The 22752-nt window shown below is 47.4% G+C and overlaps 1 protein-coding gene across 1 annotated transcript; it reads right to left on the bottom strand.

The window, feature by feature from the left end:
- Positions 1-18390: 18390 nt before the first annotated feature.
- LOC119849103 (histone H2B-like) lies at positions 18391-21211 on the bottom strand. Its single transcript, XM_043503238.1, has 4 exons — positions 21194-21211; positions 21045-21081; positions 20527-20660; positions 18391-18700 (listed from the first exon to the last, which is right to left on the bottom strand). Exons 1-4 carry the CDS (start codon positions 21209-21211, stop codon positions 18461-18463), a joined length of 429 nt encoding a protein of 142 aa, XP_043359173.1. The 3' UTR covers positions 18391-18460.
- Positions 21212-22752: the final 1541 nt, after the last annotated feature.

The following is a 22752-nucleotide window of genomic DNA, read 5'->3' as shown; positions in this document are numbered from 1 at the left end:
CTTGCACTTCTCAGCTTTTACGATCAGTCCAGCACCTGTCTAACCTGGGACACGTGGTCCTCCCAGGTCTGGCTAAAGACAGATGTCATTGATACACACCATGGCGAAACTCTACATCCCAGCATCTCAGTAGCGGATCCACCAGGCGCTGGAAGGTGGCCGGCACTCCCTTGAGGCCAAAAGGCAGGGTCAGGAACTCATAGAGCCCAGAGGGGTGATAAAGGCCAATTTCAGCCAGGCATCTGCATCCAGCGACACTTGCCAGTAGCCCTTTGTAAGGTCCATGGTGGTGAGGTATCGAGCTCCTCTCAGTTTGTCTAGGAGCTCGTCAAGCCTGGGCATGGGGTAGGCATCAGATACAGTGATGGCATTGAGCTTCCAATAGTCCACACAGAACCGGATCGACCCGTCCTTTCTGGGGACCAGCACCACCGGTGAGGCCCAAGGGCTGGCAGATGGCTGGATCACCCCCAAAGCCAGCATGTCCCTGACCTCTCTTTCCAGGTCCTGAGCCATTTTCCCTGTGACTCGGAAGGGGGAACATCTTATCAGCGGGTATGATCCTGCCTGCACCCGGTGGACAATCAGATTAGGGCATCCAGGCTGGTTGGAAAACAGCTGTCGGTACAGATACAGCACCCCCCTGATCTCAGCTTGCTGGGCAGGGGTTAGCTGATCCGAGAGGGGAATTGTTTCCAGGGGGAGCCAGCTCTTGTCCCAGGGAATAGATCTACTAATGGGTCATCTCCCTGCTCCTCCCAATGTCCACACACGGCCAACACCACAATCCCCCTGGCATAATATGGCTTCATCATATTCACATGGTACACCTGGCGGTGGTGCGCCCGGTTCGACAGCTCCACCACATTCACCTCATTTAGTTGCTTGACAACCTTGAAGGGACCTTCCCAGGCAGCCTGTAGTTTGTTTTTTCTCATGGGAATGAAAACCATCACCTGATCCCCAGTGGCGTAGGCGCGGGCCCGCGCCGTGCAGTCATACCAGACCTTCTGCTTCTTCTGGGCTCTGGCCAGATTCTCCCTGGCCAGGCCCATGAGTTCAGCAAGTCTCTCTCGGAAGATCAGGACATACTCCACCACTGACTCCCCATTGGGAGCAGCCTTCTCCTCCCATTCATCTCTCATCAGGTCCAGGGGGCCCCTCACCCTCCTGCCATATAACAGTTCAAAAGGCAAAAACCCAGTAGACTCCTGGGGCATTTCCCTGTATGCGAACAGCAGGTGAGGTAAGTACTTGTCCCAGTCCTGTGGGTGCTGGTTCATAAAGGTTTTCAGCATCATCTTTAGCGTCCCATTGAACCTCTCCACCAGCCCATTGGACTGGGGGTGATACGCTGAGGCCCAGTTGTGCCGGACCCCACATTTCTCCCACAAGCACCAGAGCAGGGCCAACATGAAGTTGGATCCTTGGTCCATCAAGACTTCTTGGGAAACCCCACTCGGCTGAAAATGGTCAGCAGCGCATCTGCCACGGTGTCTGCTTCAATGGAAAATAAGGGCACCGCTTCGGGGTAGCAGGTGGCGAAATCTACCACCACTGGAATGTATTTCTTTCCCGTCCGGGTCGTCTTGCTGAGAGGCTGCACTATGTCCATGGACACCTTCTGGAAAGGCTCCTCTATGATGGACAAAGGCCTTAAAGCCGCTTTCCCCTTGTCCCGGGCCTTCCCCACCCTCTGACAGGGGTTGCAGGATCGGCAATACTGCCAGACAGTGGTAAAGACCCCAGGCCAGTAAAAGTTCTGTAGCAGCTTCTGCCGGGTGCGCTAGATTCCCTGGTGCCCTGAGAGGGGGATGTCATGGGCCAGGTACAGTAGTTTGCGGCAATATTTCTGGGGTACCACCAGCTGCCTCCTGATCCCCCAGGGCTCCATTTCCCCTGGGGGAGCCCATTCTCGGTACAGGAACCCCTTCTCCCACAGGAACCTCTCTTGACATCCTCTTCCCATGGTCTGTACCACACTGAAGTCGGCCAGGTTCCTTAGCTTCCACAAGGAGGGATCTTTCTGCAACTCGGCCTGGAACTCAGCGGCTGGGCAAGGGTTGGGGACCTGCTCCCTCTCGCCGGCTGGGTCTGAAGTCACAGCCTCTCTGAGTCTTGTCCCTGGGCACTCCCTCCCCACCAGGATAGGGTCCTGCACCTCTGGTGCACTTCCTGAGGTCAGGGCGTAGTGCCCCTTGCCAGCTCTGGCTACAGGTCACAACCAGGGTATTCTGGGGTTTGTTTGGCCAATCCTTTAGGTCCCCACACATCAACACCTCAGTGAACAAATGGTGGTGCACCCCCATGTCCTTGGGGCCCTCCTTGGTCCCCCATTTCAGATGTACCCTCACCACGGGCACCTTGAATGGGGTCCTGCCCACCCCTGTCAGGGTCAGGTAGGTGTTGGGCACCACCCAATCTGGGGCCACCACCTTGGGGTGGGCCAGCGTCCCTCAGTGCCCGTGTCCCAGTGTCCATTGACTTTCCTCCCATCCACCTTCAGGGGAACAAGGAACTTGCTCTGCAGGAACAGCCCCACACCCACCTTGTAAACTGAGAACCTTGAGTCCATAGGATCCAGCCCCCCCAGAGGAGCTGGCCTGCGGCACTCCTCCCTCTTGAACAGTTATTAAGCTGCCAGCCCCTCTTGCCTGGGAAGCCTGCCCCTCACCTGGATGGGTCCCTATCCAGTTAACCCTGTATGGGTTTGGTCTGCTCAATCTGTCCTTGAGGTTGGGGTATTGGGTCTGTATGTGGCCTCTCTGGCCACAGTAATAGCAGCTCATGTCTCGTTGGTCCCCTTGAGCTGGTTGGTTGGTCCTGACGCTGGATGTTCCCCTTGTGAGGGAATTTTCCATATTCCCCCATAAGGAGGTCCCAGGGTGACTCTCTCTCTTGGCATCGTGATGGTGGTGGGCCTGTTCCTTTGGGACTCCTCCCTGACACCCTCTGACCAGCTCTTCACAAACTCGTTGGCCAGCTGCCTGCGCATCGCAGGTTCTCTGGCTTTTTATCCACCAACCATAGCCTCAGGTCAGATGGGCACCGCTCATACCGTTGCCCCAGTACGATCAGGTTCATAGATTCATAGATTCATAGATACTAAGGTCAGAAGGGACCATTCTGATCATCTAGTCCGACCTCCTGCACAGCGCAGGCCACAGAATCTCACCCACCCACTCCTACTTCTGCAATAGCCAACCACACTTGGAGAAGCAAGTTAGCTGGATGTTTCTGCTAAATTAATCAGCAAGAACAAATGTAATGTTAACATTTAAATTATCATTAAGCTCCCTAGTTCATTTCCTCTTTGAATGAATAGAGCAGTTCATCAGTCTCTCAGAGCTATTGATTGGATCCCAAGATCCAGAGCCTAAGTCCCCAGGAGCTTTTGAATATTCCCTTAGGCACTGACTAGCATCGTTAGGCACCTAAATACCTTTAAAAATCTGACCCTGCATCTTCAGTAACATTGTGTTGACATACCTCTGATACTATCTGTCAAGGGCTTTCCTGAATCCATCACCCCACAGCGCTGGCTCACTGCAGGTTCACGGACAAAAAAATTAACACTATGTGATGAAGTGGGAATATTTTATAATATATTTATGAATCCTGTGTGTTACATTGGTACCCAATGGGTGGAAGGGGGCTGTTTGCACTCAGGACAGGGTAAGACACAGGTGTGAATAGCACCTAGTTGTCTGGGCCTTAGGCCCCATATCCGGGGCGCATTGAAGAAGACAATGGCAGATCCAATTGCTGGGACATTGATACCTAGCAACCAACAACTCAGAGAGAGAGAGACTTCTCCGCAGAGGGCTGAACTGCATTTCTCCGGCTTGGGATCAAAGGACTGGAGGGGCAGGCGCTGGGGGCGGGTGGGGGGGGGAGAAAGTGTTGGCTGCTGGCAGCAGTTGCGGGAGGAGGGGCTCTGACCTAGGATTTGGACCAAGGAGGTCAGACGGACAGAGCTTGAACAATGGAGTTCACTCCAGCTTGGCTGGGTGCTGGGCTAGGCAGAATGGACTATGCTTTAACCTTCATTCCTCTGTGTAACTGAAGGACTTCCTGTGCTGTGTTCCAGTTAATGAATATACCCTGCTCTTTGGACAATGCGGTGTGAACATCACTGCAAATGCTTGGTGAAGCGTGCGGTCAGATGAAAAAAGAAAAGGAGCACTTGTGGTACCTTAGAGACTAACAAATTTATTTGAGCATAAGCTTTCGTGAGCTACAGCTCATGGTCAGATGTTTGTCTGTGTGTGTTCATTTCGTGTGCAGGTCCAGTTCTGCACGGATAGCAGAGACAGCAGACATCAGTTAAATCCACAGACTTGGTTTTTAGCGAAGGCACCCAGCTAGGTTTATTGTCAACGAGGTGCAGTCCTAGTATCCTGCAGACTCTACAGGATCACTAACACATGTGTGCCCGTTACAATGCACCAGCTCAGTGAACGGCAGGACTTTCCATTCCCCCCTAGGCCACTCAAAGACATTCCCTCTGAGATACATCTTTATATACCAACACAAACAAGTTACGTATTACCCCTCTGACATAACTAGGTGCCACCCTCTGATATATTTGGGTGCCCCCATTACCTTGTACCTGTTGGTTCAATCAAAACAACTTTAGCCATCATGCTGTCATCCTGACCTTATCTTTAGGATGAGTCAGCTTATTCCCGTTATCTTTGGGGAATGTGTTGGTATCAGGGTGTTCTGGTACCACCTTTCTGGAATGTGTTTACATGACTTCTCTGGGCCTAGCACCTCTTAGGAATGTGTGTTTCTGCAATATCAGCCCTGTTCTGAGAGCAGGGCCTGCCTAGCTTACAGCCTGACTTTACTTTACATCAGCAAAGCTTTGCCCACTACTTTCACCCAGGCCTCTGATATAAGGACTTATGTTTCAGGCTATTTTCCTACTACAAAGCATATTAGTCTCTGAAGAGCGTACAAGTCTCCATCAGGGTCTGTCTCAGCTGGACTCGCTGCAAGGAGCTCACAGTGTGATTGGGGGTCTGCCCCACTGAAGGGTTCTTCCTAGAGACTGTTCTAAAGCTGGGGCCATAGCACCTATCCTGTGGACCCATAACACACTGAACTCAAAATAGGTAGCCTATGTGGGAATTAAAGCCCATGACAAACAACAGTCCTTCACAGAGATCAAAGGCAGATACTGTCAAGGGTAGGTCCCTGACAAGGCCAAATTACTTGAGTTATCGCAGGGGCAGGGCCAGATTTACACCTTATGTCCCCCTAGACACAGCATCTTCAGCACCCCCTTGCCTACAGCTGACCTTCATGTTTTCCATAAAAAATGAAACTTTTAGGTGCCCCTAGAACACCAGCGCCCCTAGGCACATGCTACTGTGCCTAATTGGAAATCAGCCCTGAGCAGCGGAAGCTTCCTTGTCCAGGCATCAGCCAGAATGGGCCCCTAATAGAAGCAGCCAGCTCTTTTGATCCTGCCTTCTAGACCCTGATTGGCCTCTGCCAGCTCCTGGCCCTTCTAGGTGCTGAAGGACCAACTCTTGCTGGTTCTGTCTGCAGGCAGATCATGGGAAGCCTCTCCAGGCAACCCCCGGAGGTCTGAACTCTCTCCTCTTCCCATCCAGCAGGGCGTCTGGTGGGGCAGCAAATACCAAGTATACCCCGTCGCACTGTAACTATCCCTTATGTGGTCAGTAACACGGATGATGATCTACGTTAACAGTCTATCACCATAGCTGTAATGGCAGGAACTTTTTAAAGTAACTATTCATACAAAATACGTTGCAACATTTAACAAACATTCTTCCAACTACTCAAGCAAAGATTCATACATGCTGAACTTCATACCTCAGACTGCTCGTCTAGTCCTTGTAAAAGTGGGTGGAAAAAGTTAGATGCTGGAAAAATTGTAGTCACATGGCACCTTTAAAAACAGGCTTTTTTCAGGCTTTTCCCTTTAAGATGCCCTAATCTAATCAGTTAATTACATTAAGCCTTTGAAACTGATCCTATACCTCAAAACACACAGATTTTAGACAATGTTTTCAGTCCTATTCAAATGAAAATCTGGGTGCAGCCTTGACAACAGTGGTGCGACTTCTCCACCACGTCACAGTGATGCTGTCAAGTCAGTTAAGCCCTGAATTTTATAAACTCTAATATGAAAAGGAACCATTGCATCATTTTTATAGTGACAATGAAAACCATTTTATAATGTAAAGTGTCTTCTGCAATGAAGGAAATTCTGGTACAATGCTCTTGTTTGTTAGTGAGTTGGACTGGAAACAGCCAGATCTTCAAGAATACTATCAGTTTTCCCACCCTTTATGTTCTTGAGGTTTAGAGTCACAGCCAGAATAGCTGCAGGTGAGGACTGGTTAAGACTGCTCAGAGCCCATCATTGACACTTCAAAATCAGCTGGAAAGGTTATTTTTGAACATCATGAGCCATTTCCCTCCCCTTTGGACAAATCTCACTGTTTCACTAGTTTCAGAGTAGCAGCCATGTTAGTCTGTAGTCGCAAAAAGAAAAGGAGTACTTGTGGCACCTTAGAGACTAACAAATTTATTTGAGCATAAGCTTTCGTGAGCTACAGCTCACTTCATCGGATTCACTAGGACTCCCGGTTCTTGCATGAAAACCCAAAGGATGGAGGGCACTAGGTGGCATATGAAGTCACTGGTACAAACCCTGTTGAGGCATTTTCTTCTGGGTAAGCTCATGCCTTCCTAAAGGTTGCAGAATGGAATCAAGAAGTTTGGACCTGTTGGGAGACAAGTGGGGTTCTCCACCCCAAGGCATTGGGTTGGAATTTGGGGAAAGCTTGTTGGTGAAATGTGCTGCCCCCACGACAGGGGTAGTCAATTACTTTGTCTCATGGTCCAAATTTCTTGGTCAAGGTATAGACCCCAGAGAAAATAATAATAAATAAATAAAATATTCAGGGTCTGTTCAAAAACATCTGGTGGTCTGGATTTGGCCCGCAGTCCGCCTTTTAACTATCCCTGCCCCAGAACAACTCAGCTTGCCCACAGCAATGACAAAGCAGACTCTTCAGACTACTCCAGGAACTCCTGTTCAGAGCTGTTCCAAACTTCTGAAATTTAGTAAGAACTTTGCCTGTCCTTAGCAATGATAATGAGATCAGTGAGAACCTAAAATAGAGATAAAGCCCTTAGAAAATCCCCATGTGTGACATAGCATACAGATTCTCTTCCCCTGCTCATTCTTCTCCAGAAAGAATCACAAATGGTATTCTCAATATTAGTTCTTTCCAGAATCAGAAAGGAGCTACTTTTCCTCGAAATGGAATAATTAAAGATTATGCTTTATTTCCATTTATTTAAATGCAACATCTTACTCTATCAGCATCTGTATCCTGAAAATGAATGTTATCAGACTCTTCCATCTCAATAATGTTTTCTCAGCATAAACTGTGTGCAAAAGGCACTTTATTTAGAAACTTGATAAGTTTCATCCTTTCCTTCACAATATTTTCTGAAGCATCTGAATAAGAAAAATCAGTATCAGTTTTATCCAAAGCTACTTAAAATTTGGGAATCCACAATTCAGTTTTGTTTAAGTCTAATATCCTTCTTATTGACCACAGATCATAACAGGATCATGTGTCTATGATGAAGGGTAAATTTCAGTGGGATGTGTAATTTTTTTTTTAGATAGAAAAGAGGTACCTATGTATGTAGCATAGCTAAGCAACAATTAAAGGAGGATGTGGATAACATGTAAAAAATAGTTAAACAATGCACAGATGATGAGTTGATTAGTATAATAAAAAAGGGGGGAAGATATCAGTTGGAAATAAGAAAATAATCTTTCAGTCTCTCAGGGAAAACTACCTAACAGTATTCATTGACCAAGAGATATCTTGGAAGACCCGTCAACTCACTTAAAACTAGATTGTACAGAATGCTCATGAATGTGCAATAGAACAATCTTGCAAGGCTGGTTAAATGACGTAATTGGTCTGGATTCAATGGTCTGATTTCAGAGGGAAGTCTAACTTTAGGGGAAGTCTAAGTTGGTGCAGCTCACACCTTACAGCTCCTTCACACTGTAAGTTACACCAGTTTAGAGGCTTTCTAGATTCCCACCAAGTACCAATGTGCAGCTTATCCTGCTTTCTTTCCGTACCATGCTCCTCAGCCTGGTATCCAAGTGCTTACCTTCCATACCACATCCTTTCCGGATCTCTTTAAAGTTAGCCCACTTAATACAAAGGAATCTAAAGCCCAAATCCTGCTTAACTTTGCTCATATGAGTAGTTCCATTGCAGTCAGAAGTCCAAAGACAAAAAATGTGATCTTCAGCTGTATTTGTATGAGTCCCAGAAATAAATAATTTCTGGCAGGGATGGGTTAGAATCATAGAAATATGGCTGGAAGGGACCTCAAGAGGTCATCAAGACCAGTCACCTGCATCAAGGCAGGACCAAGTAAACCTAGACCATCCCTAACAGGTGCTTGTCCAACTGGTTCTTAGACCTCCAATGATGAAGATTCCAGAACCTCTCGTGGAAGCTGGTTCCAGAACATAACTACCCAGATAGTTAGAACATTTTTCCTAATATCTCACCTGAATCTCCCTTGCAGATGAAGCCCATCACTCTTTGTCCTGCCTTCAGTGGACACGGGGAACAATGGATCCCTGGCCTCTTTCTAACAGCCCTTCACAGATTTTAAGACTGATCAGATCCCTTCTCAGCCTTCTCTTCTCAAGTGTAAGTATGCCCAGGTTTTTAAACCTTTCCTCATGTGTCAGGTTTTTTAACCTTTTATTGTCTTTATTGGTTCCTCTGGACACACTCCAGTTTATCCCCATCTTTCCTGAAGTGTGATGCCCAGAACTGGACACAGTATCCAGCTTAGGTCTCACCAGTGCTAAGTAGAGCAGAATGGTTACCGTCCTTGTCTTACAGAAAATACTCCTGTTAATACTCCCCAGAATCATATTAACCTTTATTGCAACTGCATCATATTGTTGATGGAGATTCAATTGTGATACTACTATAACTCCCGGCTCCTTGTCAGCAGTACTGCCCCCAAGCCAGTTACTCCCCATTTTGTAGTTGTGCATTTGATTTTTCATTCCTAAGTGAAGTACTTCGCACTTGTCTTTATTGGATTTAATTTTTTTCATTTCAGCCCAATTCTCTAATTTGTCAAGGGTGTTTTGAATTATAAACCTGTTCTCCAAAATGCTTGTAACTCCTCCCATCTTGGAGTAATCCGCAAATGTTATAAGCTCACCTTACAGGGCCTCTCAACTATCTCATCCCCCTTCTGTGTCCCTGAAACAAGGGGTTAAAACAACAGAAAGGTAAAGCAAAGCCTGTAGGCAGCTCCCTCCAGGCTCTGGGCCTCTCAGACGCCAGGGGGTCCTGCGAGCATCAGAGTTCACTGGCACAAGTGAGAGCCTCAGTTCTTTTCCCCTCTAACTTAGAGCAGTAGGGATATATTACCAACCACCTGACCAGGATGGTGATAGTGATTGAAATGCTCAGGGAGATTATTACTTAGTTTTTTATTTTAATAGCCTCTCTAATGGGGGATTTCAGCTATCCCCATATTGACTGGGTACATGTCACAGGGTTCAAAAAAGGACTAGATAAGTTCATGGAGGATAGGTCCATCAATGGCTATTAGCCAGGATGGGCAGGGATGGTGTTCCTAGCCTCTGTTTGTCAGAAACTGAGAATGGGCTATAGGGGATGGGTCACTTGATGATTCCCTGTTCTGTTCATTCCCTCTGAGGCACCTGGCATTGGCCACTGTCAGAAGACAGGATACTGGGCTAGATGGACCTTTGGCCTGACGCAGTGTGGCTGATCTTACGTTCATGGCTTGAGCCCATCTCTACTAAAAAGTGGCACCCCTCTAGCAGAGATGGTTGTCAGACAATGGTGCATTAAGGTCGCCTGTGGCAGCTGCCCAATATTTTAACAGATCAGAAAGGTTTGACTCAGTATGGCTGTTCTTATGTTGTGCACTCTCCTTCCGCTATGGAAGGGGCTCTGCAGACTGTCAGTCCTTTCTCCATGGCCTCCAGCCTGTCCCCTGCCCATGGCTGCCCCCATCTGAGCTGTATTCCCTCTTTTTAACTCCTCCTCCAGACCTACCCTCCAGGTCAAAGCAGCTCCTTAACCCCTTCCATGCTAGTGCAGGGTTTTTATATCCCATCACAGTAGCCCATCAATGTCCCGTGTTACTCTGGGGCCAGAGGAAGCTGGAAACTTAGAGGCATCTCTCTGGAATTTTCAACGCGCCTGCTGCACTGCAATGGCATGGGATATATCAATTTCTAATTTTTAAAAATATCTTTGCTATCTAACCTGGGATAATCTCTTGGAAAGTTCTCCAATCTGAGCTGTAAAATGTGTCTCTTTGCATTCTGCAAATGAGAGACTGATTCTGGATTTGATAAAAAAAGGCTTGTAACAGGGGGCTTGGAGGGCCAGGAGGCCTACTGGTTGGAGCGCTTGACCTCCAGCCCCCTGCTTGGTAAAGGGGCCTCCATCTTTAAGGCAGAGAGTGGTAGAGGGACCCAGGACCTCCCACTCCACCAGGTCCCAGCACTGGGCCCTGTGTAAATGAATCCCAGAAAAGGGGACTTGCAAGGGTATCTCCACTGCTACAGTGATCAACGGCTTGATGTCTAGTTGGCAGCTGGTATCAAGCGGAGTGGCCCAGGGGTCAATGCTGGGGCTGGTTTTGTTCAACATCTTCATCAGTGATCTCGATGATGGGATGGATTGCACCCTCAGCAAGTTCGTAGATGACACTAAGCTGTGGGGAGAGGTAGATACGCTGGAGGGTAGGGATAGGGTCCAGAGTGACCTAGACAAATTGGAGGACTGGACCAAAAGAAATCTGATGAGGTTCAACAAGGACAAGTGCAGAGTCCTGCACTTAGGAAGAATCCCATGCACTGCTACCGGCTGGGGACTGAGTGGCTAAGCAGCAGTTCTCTAGAAAAGGACCTAGGGGTTATAGTGGACAAGAAGCTGGATATGAGTCAGCACTGTGCCCTTGTTGTCAAGAAGTCTAATGGCATATTGGGCTGCATTAGTAGGAGCATTGCCAGCAGATCGAGGGAAGTGATTATTCCCCTTTATTTGGCACTGGTGAGGCCACATCTGGAGTATTGTGTCCAGTTTGGGCCCCCCCAACCAAAAAGATATGGACAAATTGGAGAGAGTCCAGCGGAGGACAATAAAAATAATTAGGGGGCTGGGGCACATGACTTATGAGGAGAGGCTGCGGGAACTGGGGTTATTTAGTCTGCAGAAGAGAAGAATGAGGGGGGATTTGATAGCAACCTCCAAATATCTGAAGGGGGGTTCCAAAGGGGATGGAGCTCAGCTGTTCTCAGTGGTGGCAGGTGATAGAACAAGGACAGAAGTACTTGTGGCACCTTAGAGACTAACAAATTTATTTTAATTTATTATAGTCTCTAAGGTGCCACAAGTACTCCTTTTCTTTTTTGCGAATACAGACTAACATGGCTGCTACTCTGAGAACAAGGACAATGGTCTCAAGTTGCAGTGGGGGAGGTCTAGGTTGGATATTGGGAAACACTATCTCACTAGGAAGGTGGTGAAGCACTGGAATGGGTTTCCTCGGGAGGTGATGGAATCTCCATCCTTAGAGGTTTTTAAGGCCTGGCTTGACAAAGCCCTGGCTGGGATGATTCCTGCTTTGAGCAGGGGGTTGGACTAGATGACCTCCTGAGGACTCTTCCAACCCTAATCTTCTATGAATGGTCAACACCTCCCACAACACACCTTTCAGGATCCATGGGTCCCACATGTGCCAATCAGAACCACAACAATGACGTGGGTGAAACCAGACAATTAATAGACTCTGAAATGAACTCAGACAGAAAAATGATGAGACAAAAAATACCCCATCACCTGTAGGCAAACAGGTCAGATATGGAGTGACTGTTTTGTAACATATCTGAAAGACAAACATAATGCCATAATTTTGCTGGATATGAAAAATCAGACTGAATAGATACTAGATTTGTGTCTCATTTAGGATTACCATACTTCAGGTCCCCAAAAAGCAGGGGGAACTGGGGGATGTAAAAGGGACTCACTGAAGCGGGTGGGGGGCTCCCTATCATGGTGTCAAGGCAGCTGGCTCAAGCCCAGGACTCAGCAACAGCCTTCAATCAGCACCTCCATGCGGGACTCCCTCCCCAGGGCTGGGAGGCCTTGGTGAGCAGGATCCAGCAGCGGGGGCTGCAGGGGAATGCACCAATCAGCTGCGGATGCAGAGGAGGGATCAAGTGGCAGACCAACAGGGGCTCTTTCTGAACTGCAATGTCTGCTCTGCAAAAATCCTGGACATTGCCTGTTATTTGAAAAATCCACCCAGATGGAGCCTCAAAAAAGCAGCATTGTCCAGGAAAATCCAGATGTATGGTAACCCTAGCTTCTTACAACAATCCATACCACACTAACACTATCCCTCATGCCTTTCTCCCCTCCCTTCAAATACTACTTATGTAAAAACAATCCACTCCACCTTGTATGTAGCTGTGACACTGGGAGTCCTTTTCCCCAGACCTGAAGAGCTCCGTGTAAGCTCCAAAGCTTGTCTCTCTCACTAGAAGAAGTTGGTCCAATAAAAGATACTACCTGACCCACCTTCTCTCTAATGTCCTGGAACCAAACACAAACACTGCATACAAAAAAAATATTTCAGTATTTCAATTCAAAATGACTGTTTCAAAGTTTCTTTCAACTGTACTTGTTTGCTTAAATATTAAAAAAAGCCAAAAATCAAAATAAAGTTTTATTTGACCTGAAGCAATTTTATTTGTTTTACTTTTTAGCTCTGATTTATTTATTTTTAAATCTGTTATTCACCCAACTCTAGAGGTGATAGCTTAGCTATAAGCTACATTTAAAATTGTGCTAGAATTTCCATTTTAATAGGAGTAGGAAAAAGCCATAAAAAGTCTGTTTTGTGTCAGAGGATCAATTCCAAATGATTGTTCTCAATTGCTTGAATTTTCTATAGCAGTTTGTGGTGAAAAATGTTAATTATGACTCTTTAAAAAGTGCCATGTGATCAAAATTTTTCTATTGTCTTTATTTCAACTCCCTTTTAAAAGTACATCAGACTTCACTGGTACATGAAATCAACACATGCAATTCTTTGTTTAGAGTAGATTGGAAAAATGTTTGTTAAAAGGGCACCATGTTTTGTATAAATAGCTATTTAAGGTTTCAGGACTTCCTGTTTGGAATGCTGACATTAATGCACTGTTACTGCTCAGGCAACCCTGTTATTGATGACAATAAGGGACAACGGCAGCTTCAAATTTATGGTAATGATGTAGCTGAAGACGCTGGCTATAATGAGAGCATTTAAGTTATCTTGACATAGTGACCGAGGGTTTAATTATCTATCAGACATGCTGCTTGCTGCCTTGACAGCAGGACTTCAGAAGATGCCACCGTACTCCATCTTTTATCCTGGTGGGGATCTCTGTCCCTTCAAGGGACAGACCATAGATAATTTATAAATCTGTTCCTGCCTTTGATGTGGTTATTTGAGCTCAAGCAGTAGCGACTCCTGCTTTTAGAGCCAGCAGCCTGGGGTTCAGTCCCTGCAGCAGTACATGGAAATTTGAACTGCTCTGAATCTCTGCAGTTTAAGGCGAGCAGACATGGCTTGAGGCTGGTAGTGTGCTGTGTGGCCCCTGCTAGCAGCTAGCTGATTAATAGATTTTTAAGGCCAGGAGGAACTATTATAATTTTGAATGAAACAGACCACAGAATCTCAGTGATGAATTTCTACATCAAGCTCCTCACTTCTAAGAGTTTCAGCATCTTTTGTGTAGTGCATGTAATGGGTCATCCACAGAGAAATGAACCCTGGACTTCTGGCTTTAAGAGAATGAGCTGCTCCTGTTTGAGCTAGAAGAGGAACATGGGGCAATGGCAGGAGCAGACTCCAGAATCTCAATATGTGGCATTTCTACTGCAAGAGGCCAAAGAGCCACACCAGGCTAGGGTAGGTACAATAGAGATGATGGTCCAGGGCATGTTGGAATCACCATATTGTACAATGGTGGAGTACAATAGGGAGGTTAATGTATTAAACATCAGCATTAATGGTTGTCATCATTAAGGGGTAGCCCTGATTGGTGGCAGATGGAAGGGCACTCCTTCTCCAGCCCCATTAACTCTCCCACAAACCCCACTTCTGGTCCCCTTTTGCCCCAACCATTGCATCTTGCAGCAGATTGGTAAGTCTCATTAAACACATAATGATTGCTGGATGAATAACTGATGTTTCAGTTTGCTGACTGTTCTGGGGAAAAAACTTTACTTTGACCTGAATGAAATTCTCTGGAATTTTTGGCAAATCAAAACTTCCATATTTAGATCAAACAATGTTTCAGTTTGGGTATTTTGATAAAAGCAAAGGAAATTAAGGGTTACATTCACAGAAATAGAAGGAGAAGGAAGCAATGCCCCCTTATACTGAACAGACTAGTGGTTAGGGCACTCCCCTGGGATATGCTAGTCTTCCTCAGAGTGCCCTAAGCACCAGCCTAGGGCAGATTCTGGGGTGGGTTTCTCCTGTTGAAGCAGTTCCATTTTGTGTAAGATACTCCAATATTCACTGAGCCAGAGACTGAAAAGGACTAACAACTCTGGTTGTTATGCCCTCAGCTGGGGGAACCTGGCTAAAAGTATCTGCTCCTATCCTTTAATATTTAATTATTTATACAAAGTGGAATAAATCCCTCCTAGGGAAGCTAAAGACCCCATCCCAGAAAGCAGCTAGGGGGAGGACCCTAACCACCAAGCTATGAAAGCTGAGACCAGGTTCCACTCCCTGCTCCAAAGCAGTCATTTGAACCTGGGTTCCCACATCCCAGCTGAGTGCTCTAACTGAAATATTGGACATAAGGGGGTGGGGAAGCTCCATCTCCTATAGTTTTGTGAACAGCACTTAAATCCCACTGTGAATCTAGCCCCCCAAAATTATTCCTTTTGACACCTTCAAGTTTAGTTTTGGTCAACCCCAAACTGCATTTTCAGCAAATAAGCTGCCCCTCTGAACCTTGTCACCCACTTCTGCTCCTAGGATAGGGTAGTAATCCAAGGCAAGGACATCAGCTGGAATGTGGTGGTGGGAAAGGGAGTAGAATTCAGACTGTCACAAGGATAAAGAGTCCTAGTAATGGCATTTAAATTGTAATAGCACATTGAGGCCACATGCAGGTGCTAGGCTCTGTCTAAAACAGACAAAATATTTCTTTTTGTGAAAAGGAGGACTTGTGGCACCTTAGAGACTAACATTTATTAGAGCATAAGCTTTCGGTATGCATCTGATGAAGTGAACTGTAGCTCACGAAGGCTTATGCTCTAATAAATTTGTTAGTCTCTAAGGTGCCACAAGTACTCCCTTTCTTTTTGGAGATACAGACTAACACGGCTGCTACTCTGAAACCAGTGAAAAATATTACATCTCAGGCATCTATCATCCACAGGCAAGCTTGGAGGCAGAGAGGGCATCTCTGCTCCTCGCTGCTCTGATCCCTGTCAGCAGGAAGGGAGGCACAGCTGCTGGTGCAGCCACTCCTGGTGTATCCAATTTCCACTCAAGGCTCTGGCTCATTCCAGGAGCCAAGTGATGACAGATTCAGTGGTGGATGCTCCCTCCAACTGACAGGTTCTCATCACTCCTAAATACACCAAGCTGCTCTTGGCAGAGTTACTTTCCAACACTTTCAGTGGTGAAGTTTCTGAAAGACAGCTCCCAACAGCCTTCAGGAGGGTTAGTAGAATTAGGAGCCATTTCAGCAGTACAGATTCTCCCTCTGGAATCTTCCCCCATCCCAGCCCCTGGGGAGTTAGGGTTTTTAATACAGCAACTACAAGCTCAGCCACCAACGGATTTGTTTATTAGCAGCTAAGGCTGCATGTGGACATCCTATCAAATCCTCCAAGGAACAGAAGGAAGTTTAGGGAAGCGTCCATCACCCTGTGTCTACAACATTGTCAATAGTACTACATAAGACTTTCACTTCCATTACCAATCCATACCGAAAAGCAACACTTATCACAGCTTCACCGCAAAGCCTTGACAGGTGATCTCAACAACCTAAAGGCAGAGGAACTTCCCACTGAATGGGCATGCGTGTTGACACATCTGCCTGTCAGATTATGAGATTTGAGCAAGGTTCTGCAATGCAAAGCAAGTTGGATGAAGTTAGGGTTCTTTGGTCAGTAGTGACTGAGTTATCTTTCATTTCACTGTCCACTGAAAAGTTATGAGTCTCAGGCTGGTTTCCAGTAGCCACACCATTAGTACTGGCCATCCAATATTGAATGTGCTCCAGGAACTGATCTCTCAAGCTGGCCACAGCCTCTCTGGGTTGAAAAGGCATCAGATAGGAAGCAGGCTTTGTAACCTGGTAAGCTAGCCCCATTCATCACCACTAATGGCTCTGCCCAGAAATCCAGACTTTGAATGTCAAGTTTATTAAAGTTTGTATTACTGTAGCACATCAGCCACACCATCAGAGGCTTGTTCACCTGCACATCTACCAATGAGATATGCCATCATGTGCCAGCAATGCTCCTCTGCCATGTACATTGGCCAAACCGGCCAGTCTATGTAAAAGACTAAATGGACATATCAGACATTGAGAATTATAACATTGAAAAACCAGTCAGAACACTTCAATCTCTCTGGTCACTTGATTACAGACCTAAAAGGTTGCAATATTACAACAAAAAAAAAAACTTCAAAAACAAATGGACTAACGAGAGACTGCTGAATTGGAATAATTTGCAAACTGGATACAGTTAACTTAGGCTTGAATAAAGACTGGGAGTGGATGGGTCATTACACAAAGTAAAACTATTTCCCCATGTTTATTTTTACCCCCTACTGTTCCTCACATTCTTGCCAACGGCTGGAAATGGCCCACCTTGATCACCACTACAAAAGGTGTTCCTCCCCCCCCCCCTCTCTCCTGCAGGTAATAGCTCACCTTAACTGATCGCTCTCGTTGTATTGTGCACGGTAACACCCATTGTTTCATGTTGTGCGTATAAAATTGTCCTAGTGTATTTTCTACTGCATGCATCCAGTGAAGTGGGCTGTAGCCCACAAAAGCTTATGCTCAAATAAATTTGTTAGTCTCTAGGGTGCCACAAGTACCCGTTTTTTGCAGATACAGACTAATATGGCTGCTACTCTGAAACCTGTAGTACTTGAGTGTACTCCTGCTTAGGACTTGGGTGCTAGGTACTGTACTAACAGAAGAAGACACATTGGAAGCTCTCTGGAGAGGAGAATAAGTATAGATAGACATACTCCTCTGGATATTTGCAGCAGCTGCTCTCGCAGGACTGACTCCGAGTCTTTGTATGAGGGAGCAGAATCACATGCTCTCAGATCTCGTCTACAGAGTTTAATAGTCCAGAATAGCTACTGCAGATTAATACCATGTGCTGATACTTTTATTCCAGAAGAAGTGTCCACAGAGGTAGTTATTCCAATATAGCCTGAGCACTTTAAATTCACATATACCTTATTCTGGAAAGGCTTCCTGCTGCGGGCAAGCCTCCTGTAGCAATTTTTTTTTAAAAATGCACTTCAGCATTTAGCCATATAGCAATGCGTGCTAGTATAATTCTGCCCATGTATGGGAGAATGGCAGCATAAGGGGTTGAATAGCTGTCTAGTTTTGTCCAAAGCAACTCAGTGGGAGAGCAGAAGTCCTAACTGCAAATCCCCTACTCCAAGCACAAGATCACATGAGGAACTAGGCAACGCCCGTCTCCGTTTACTGGTGACTCAGCTATTCAGACTGATTTTTCCCCAAAAATGCTTGGAAAGCCAGCTGCTAGACATTGAGTGAGACTCAAGTTTCCCTTTCCCTCTGCTGACTCACCCCCTCCAGGTCCTACACCCTGTTTAGAGCCACTGTCAAACTCTGGTTGTTGAAGATACTTCCTCACTATTTAGGTTGCTTGAATGGCAAGGGGCTGGCCCATCTCCAGCACCCCACTATCAAAGCCACTTCCTCCTGGCTAAGGGAACACAAGTGGCCTCTCAAGAGCTGCACTGATTTGGTTAGCATACCAGCCACAGATACCTGCAAAGAGATGGAAGGTATACATGGAACCTCTGCAGCCCCTTCTGGTTCAGGAGAGAAGGAGCCCTAAGACATGTATGATTTAGAGAGCCTCCTGTACTTTACAACCAGAGTACCAACCCAGAGGTGTGTTTCTGGGAGCCTGCGGATAGGTATAGGGCTATAGATGCAGTGCACTAGGATGCTTTCTGCCTCAACTGAAGAGGCATTTCAGTAACTGATCCTCACAATGCAGCAATAGTTACAAATACTTTATTATACATTAAATCACCACAAGCATTAAAACCATTACATATTAATAATAGTTCATTTACAGCCAATGGACTTCATCACAGCTTTGATGGTCTCACACCTATCTTGCTTGGAGAGCTCATGCAGAAGCACTAACTTCATTGCAGCATGGACCTCCCTACAGGTAATGAGGCTTCTCTTGTTGTGGAGAGACAACCTGGCAGCTTCTAATGCAACTTTCCCAAACAACTGTGGTTTATCCAGAGAATTTATGACATCAGCAACCCAGCAGGAGACCCCTGAGGCTTGATGAGTCTGCCAGAGAAGGAGCATTAATTTCAGGTCACTTACTTAGAAGTGTACTAATTTAGTGGCAAGTTTAGCAACACACCACTAGTCCTTAAAAAAAGCCTATGTTATCTAGTTAGATCAGGAACCAGGGACTCTTAATGCATAGAAGCCAGGAGTTAACTCACCTCTATGGAAGCTGTTTGAAGATTGCTTACCACTGGCTTATACCCTTCCAGAGTGTGAAGCCAAGACTTAAGTGCATGAAAGCCTACACCCCGCACTGCCATTCCCCCACCTCCTGTCACGGCCCTCAAGATCATAATAGCACTATAATGCTGATTTGCTTCTTGGAGAGTTGTCAGGGAAACAAGTTTCAAGAATGTTCATAGCTTTTAGTAGCCATGGGGGACAACTGCAGTCATAGTCAGACCTCCCGCATGACAGGGTCCAAAAGCAGGGATCTTGGGGCATTGTAGTTGCAAGTCTCACAGCCTGCCATGCTGAGGACACAAAGTGGAAAGTTTCCTAAGCTCTGGGTTTGTTGCATTTCCCATGCCTTTTGCCACCTCCACATGGGCAGAGTTAGGGTTGCATGGGAGGAGTTAGGCCAGGAAACGGAGAGTTAAGGTGTGAGGTTTACATTTGATTTCCTTTTTCTGGAAGGGTAAGAGGCAAAGTTCAGCACCCTCTATTCACCTTTAACGAAGCAGCTCTTGAAGGAGCCAAAAAGCAAGTCATAGACTAGTCAAGTAGCTCAGGTGACCCACCAAAACTGGTGTTCTCAACTTGAAGTCAGTCAAACCTCTCAACTCCTCCCACTCCCCAAAGCAGGGGATGCCATTATATCTGTCTGGCTAACAGCTGTGCAGGCAATGACACTTCTAACTCAGGCTTGTTAGAAAAAGTGCAGCTGTGGGTAGAGTTCTCACTGTAGTAATACATCAAAGTTTAAGTTACTGCTCCAGAAGCCTGGTAGTATTTTGCCAAATCCCAGCTTAAGTTGCTTAGCAAATGGGGAGAAGCAGAGTCTAGATGTGCAAGTACAAACATGCTCTTAGAGTGGTCTATCAGGACAACAGGTTGCACAGGACTCACTACAAGGGAGATGGTAGGTGCTTTATATGGAGCAGGAGTCATTAACAGGGCTGGTTCCAGCTTTTTTACCATCTAGAGCAAAAGGCATTTTCAGAGCCTCCCTGCCCTCTGAGCAGCCAAGTAAAAAGAGAATAAGCAATAAAGTGTCCTCTCCATTGCCATGTGTTGATTGTGTGCCTCCAGAAGTAGGTAGACACTGCTCAGCAACATCAAATCCCCAGACACAAGCATTAAGATCTTTAAGGGAAAGCAGCCACCAAGTGCCTGGTAATAGCCTCTTGCGCCTATAGAAAGAGGGACTCAGGTCTGTCATAGGTAGAATGATTAACACAGCCAGGCAAACATGGAAGCCACTTCCACATTTCTCCAGCTGGCTGCTACTTAGCCTTTAAGAGGCTCTCTCCCTAACCAACCATAGTCAGGGGCATAACTGATTTATTTAAGTCAGAAGAATTCTTAGCCAAAAAACCTTGCTTATACCACAGCAATTTAAGACTTTCACCATAAGCTGCATTTGGAGCCCTAGTGAAGACAAGGCTCCTTCAGCTTGTTAAAGGAGAGATAAAAATGTTAGCTAAGCCTGCTCTGAAGCAGCCTCCTCCACACAGCATTAAGAGTGGCATATATAGACTAGCAATACTTTTCAAGAAATGTGGGGCAGGCAAAGCTCTCCCTCCTCCTTTAGTTATCAAAGCTCAAAGATAAAATGTTCATATTTAAGCTCTTATTGCAGCACTTGTAGAACCAGAACTTACTTGCTTTACGACTTTATATATGTAGGTAGCATAGCCCTCCTTTCTCTTGCTACTGTAGAGCCTGAGACACAAAGGATCTCCCCTGGCATAGTCCATCTTCTTCCTTAGAAAGGGAACTGAAGAAAGCTGCATCTCTGCTATCAAGGCAGAGATCAACACAAAAAAGAATGGAATTTATAAGCTTGTTACATATAGACAGAATAGCTCAAAATATCTCTATCCTCCTCAGAGAGTGGAGATTGTACAGCTAGGAGAGGAGAGCACTCCTTAGAAGCAAGACTGGCTTAAACCAAGTAATTTAGTTCCAGATTTAGTATTTTTAGATATTTCAGTGTCTAATTAATAGATTTTTTTTTTTTATAATTCATCCCACAGATTAAGATATTTAGTGAACCAACAAATGCTAGTTCTATTACTGACTACACTCTGGGAAGACACTCAGATACTACATATAAGAACCCTCAAATAACCATAAAATAATTGCAAATAGAACATTATGCATAACTATCACTCCTTACCTGAAAGGACTGCAACTACTATAAAGTACAACTGGTACTACCAGATCACCTATGCAACTGCACTACTTATAATAAAGCGGCAGAGAACAAATACATCTACAGACACCAATGAGAGAGGTTTGCTTGTTTTCTTGACTTATTGACTTCACCTGCAGTTTACATTCCATCCTAAAGACTCTGATTTCAATTAAAGAGATGGTAGCTCCAATATCAGATTTACACACATTTAACTTTTCACATGAGTAGTCACACTGATGTCAATGGGACTACTCATGAATAATCTTAAGTAGGTAAATAAGTTTTTGCAGGCTTGGGAGAGTTTCCAAGCATAGAAAATCATGTCGCCCCAAAAAGCTGGGGATGGGGTCCTCCAAGGCTGTGGGATCCAGCCCCCAATGCAGGGTACTGGGGATGGGGTCCCCTGTGGCTGTGGAATCCAGAATCCCAGTGTGGGACCCGGAAATGGGGTTTCCCCGGGGCTGTGGGATCCAGCCCCCCAATGCAGGATGCTGGAGATGGGGTCGCCTGGGGCTGTGAGATCCAGCACCCTAATATGGGGCCCTGTCGATGGGGACCCCAGGGAGCTGTGAGATCCAGCCCCTTCAGTGCGGAGTGCAGGGGATGGGGTCCCCTTTGGCTGTGGAATCCAGAATCCCAATGTGGGACCCAGGAATGGGGTTTCCCCAGGGCTGTGGAATCCAGTCTCCCAATGCAGGGTGTTGGGGATGGGGTCCCCCAGGGCTGTGGCATCCAGCCCCCCAGTGTGAGCCCTGGGGATGGGGGTCCCCCGGGGCTGTGGGATACAGCCCCACCAGAGTGAGCCCTGGGGATGGGGGTCCCCCGGGGCTGCGAAATGCAGCCCCACCAGTGTGAGCCCTGGGGATGGGGGTCCCCCGGGGCTGCGGGATGCAGCCCCACCAGAGTGAGCCCTGGGGATGGGGGTCCCCCGGGGCTGTGGGATGTAGCCCCCCAGCGTGAGCCCTGGGGATGGGGGTCCCCCGGGGCTGTGGGATGCAGCCCCCCATTGTGAGCCCTGGGGATGGGGTCCCCCGGGGCTGCGGGATGCAGCCCCACCAGCGTGAGCCCTGGGGATGGGGGTCCCCCGGGGCTGCGGGATGCAGCCCCCCAGCGTGAGCCCCGGGGATGGGGGTCCCCCGCGGCTGCGGGATGCAGCCCCCCAGCGTGAGCCCCGGGGATGGGGGTCCCCCGCGGCTGCGGGATGCAGCCCCACCAGCGTGAGCCCCGGGGATGGGGGTCCCCCGCGGCTGCGGGATGCAGCCTCCCAGCGTGAGCCCCGGGGATGGGGGTCCCCCGCGGCTGCGGGATGCAGCCCCCCAGTGTGAGCCCCGGGGATGGGGGTCCCCCGCGGCTGCGGGATGCAGCCCCACCAGCGTGAGCCCCGGGGATGGGGGTCCCCCGCGGCTGCGGGATGCAGCCCCCCAGCGTGAGCCCCGGGGATGGGGGTCCCCCGCGGCTGCGGGATGCAGCCCCCCAGCGTGAGCCCCGGGGATGGGGGTCCCCCGGGGCTGCGGGATGCAGCCCCCCAGCGTGAGCCCCGGGGATGGGGGTCCCCCGCGGCTGCGGGATGCAGCCCCCCAGCGTGAGCCCCGGGGATGGGGGTCCCCCGCGGCTGCGGGATGCAGCCCCACCAGCGTGAGCCCCGGGGATGGGGGTCCCCCGCGGCTGCGGGATGCAGCCTCCCAGCGTG

The sequence above is a fragment of the Dermochelys coriacea genome, chromosome 27 (genome assembly GCF_009764565.3).
Source record: "Dermochelys coriacea isolate rDerCor1 chromosome 27, rDerCor1.pri.v4, whole genome shotgun sequence".
NCBI lineage: Eukaryota > Metazoa > Chordata > Testudines > Dermochelyidae > Dermochelys > Dermochelys coriacea.
The sequence above is the reverse complement of the archived record's forward strand: the minus strand, read 5'-3'. Positions and strand labels throughout refer to the sequence as shown.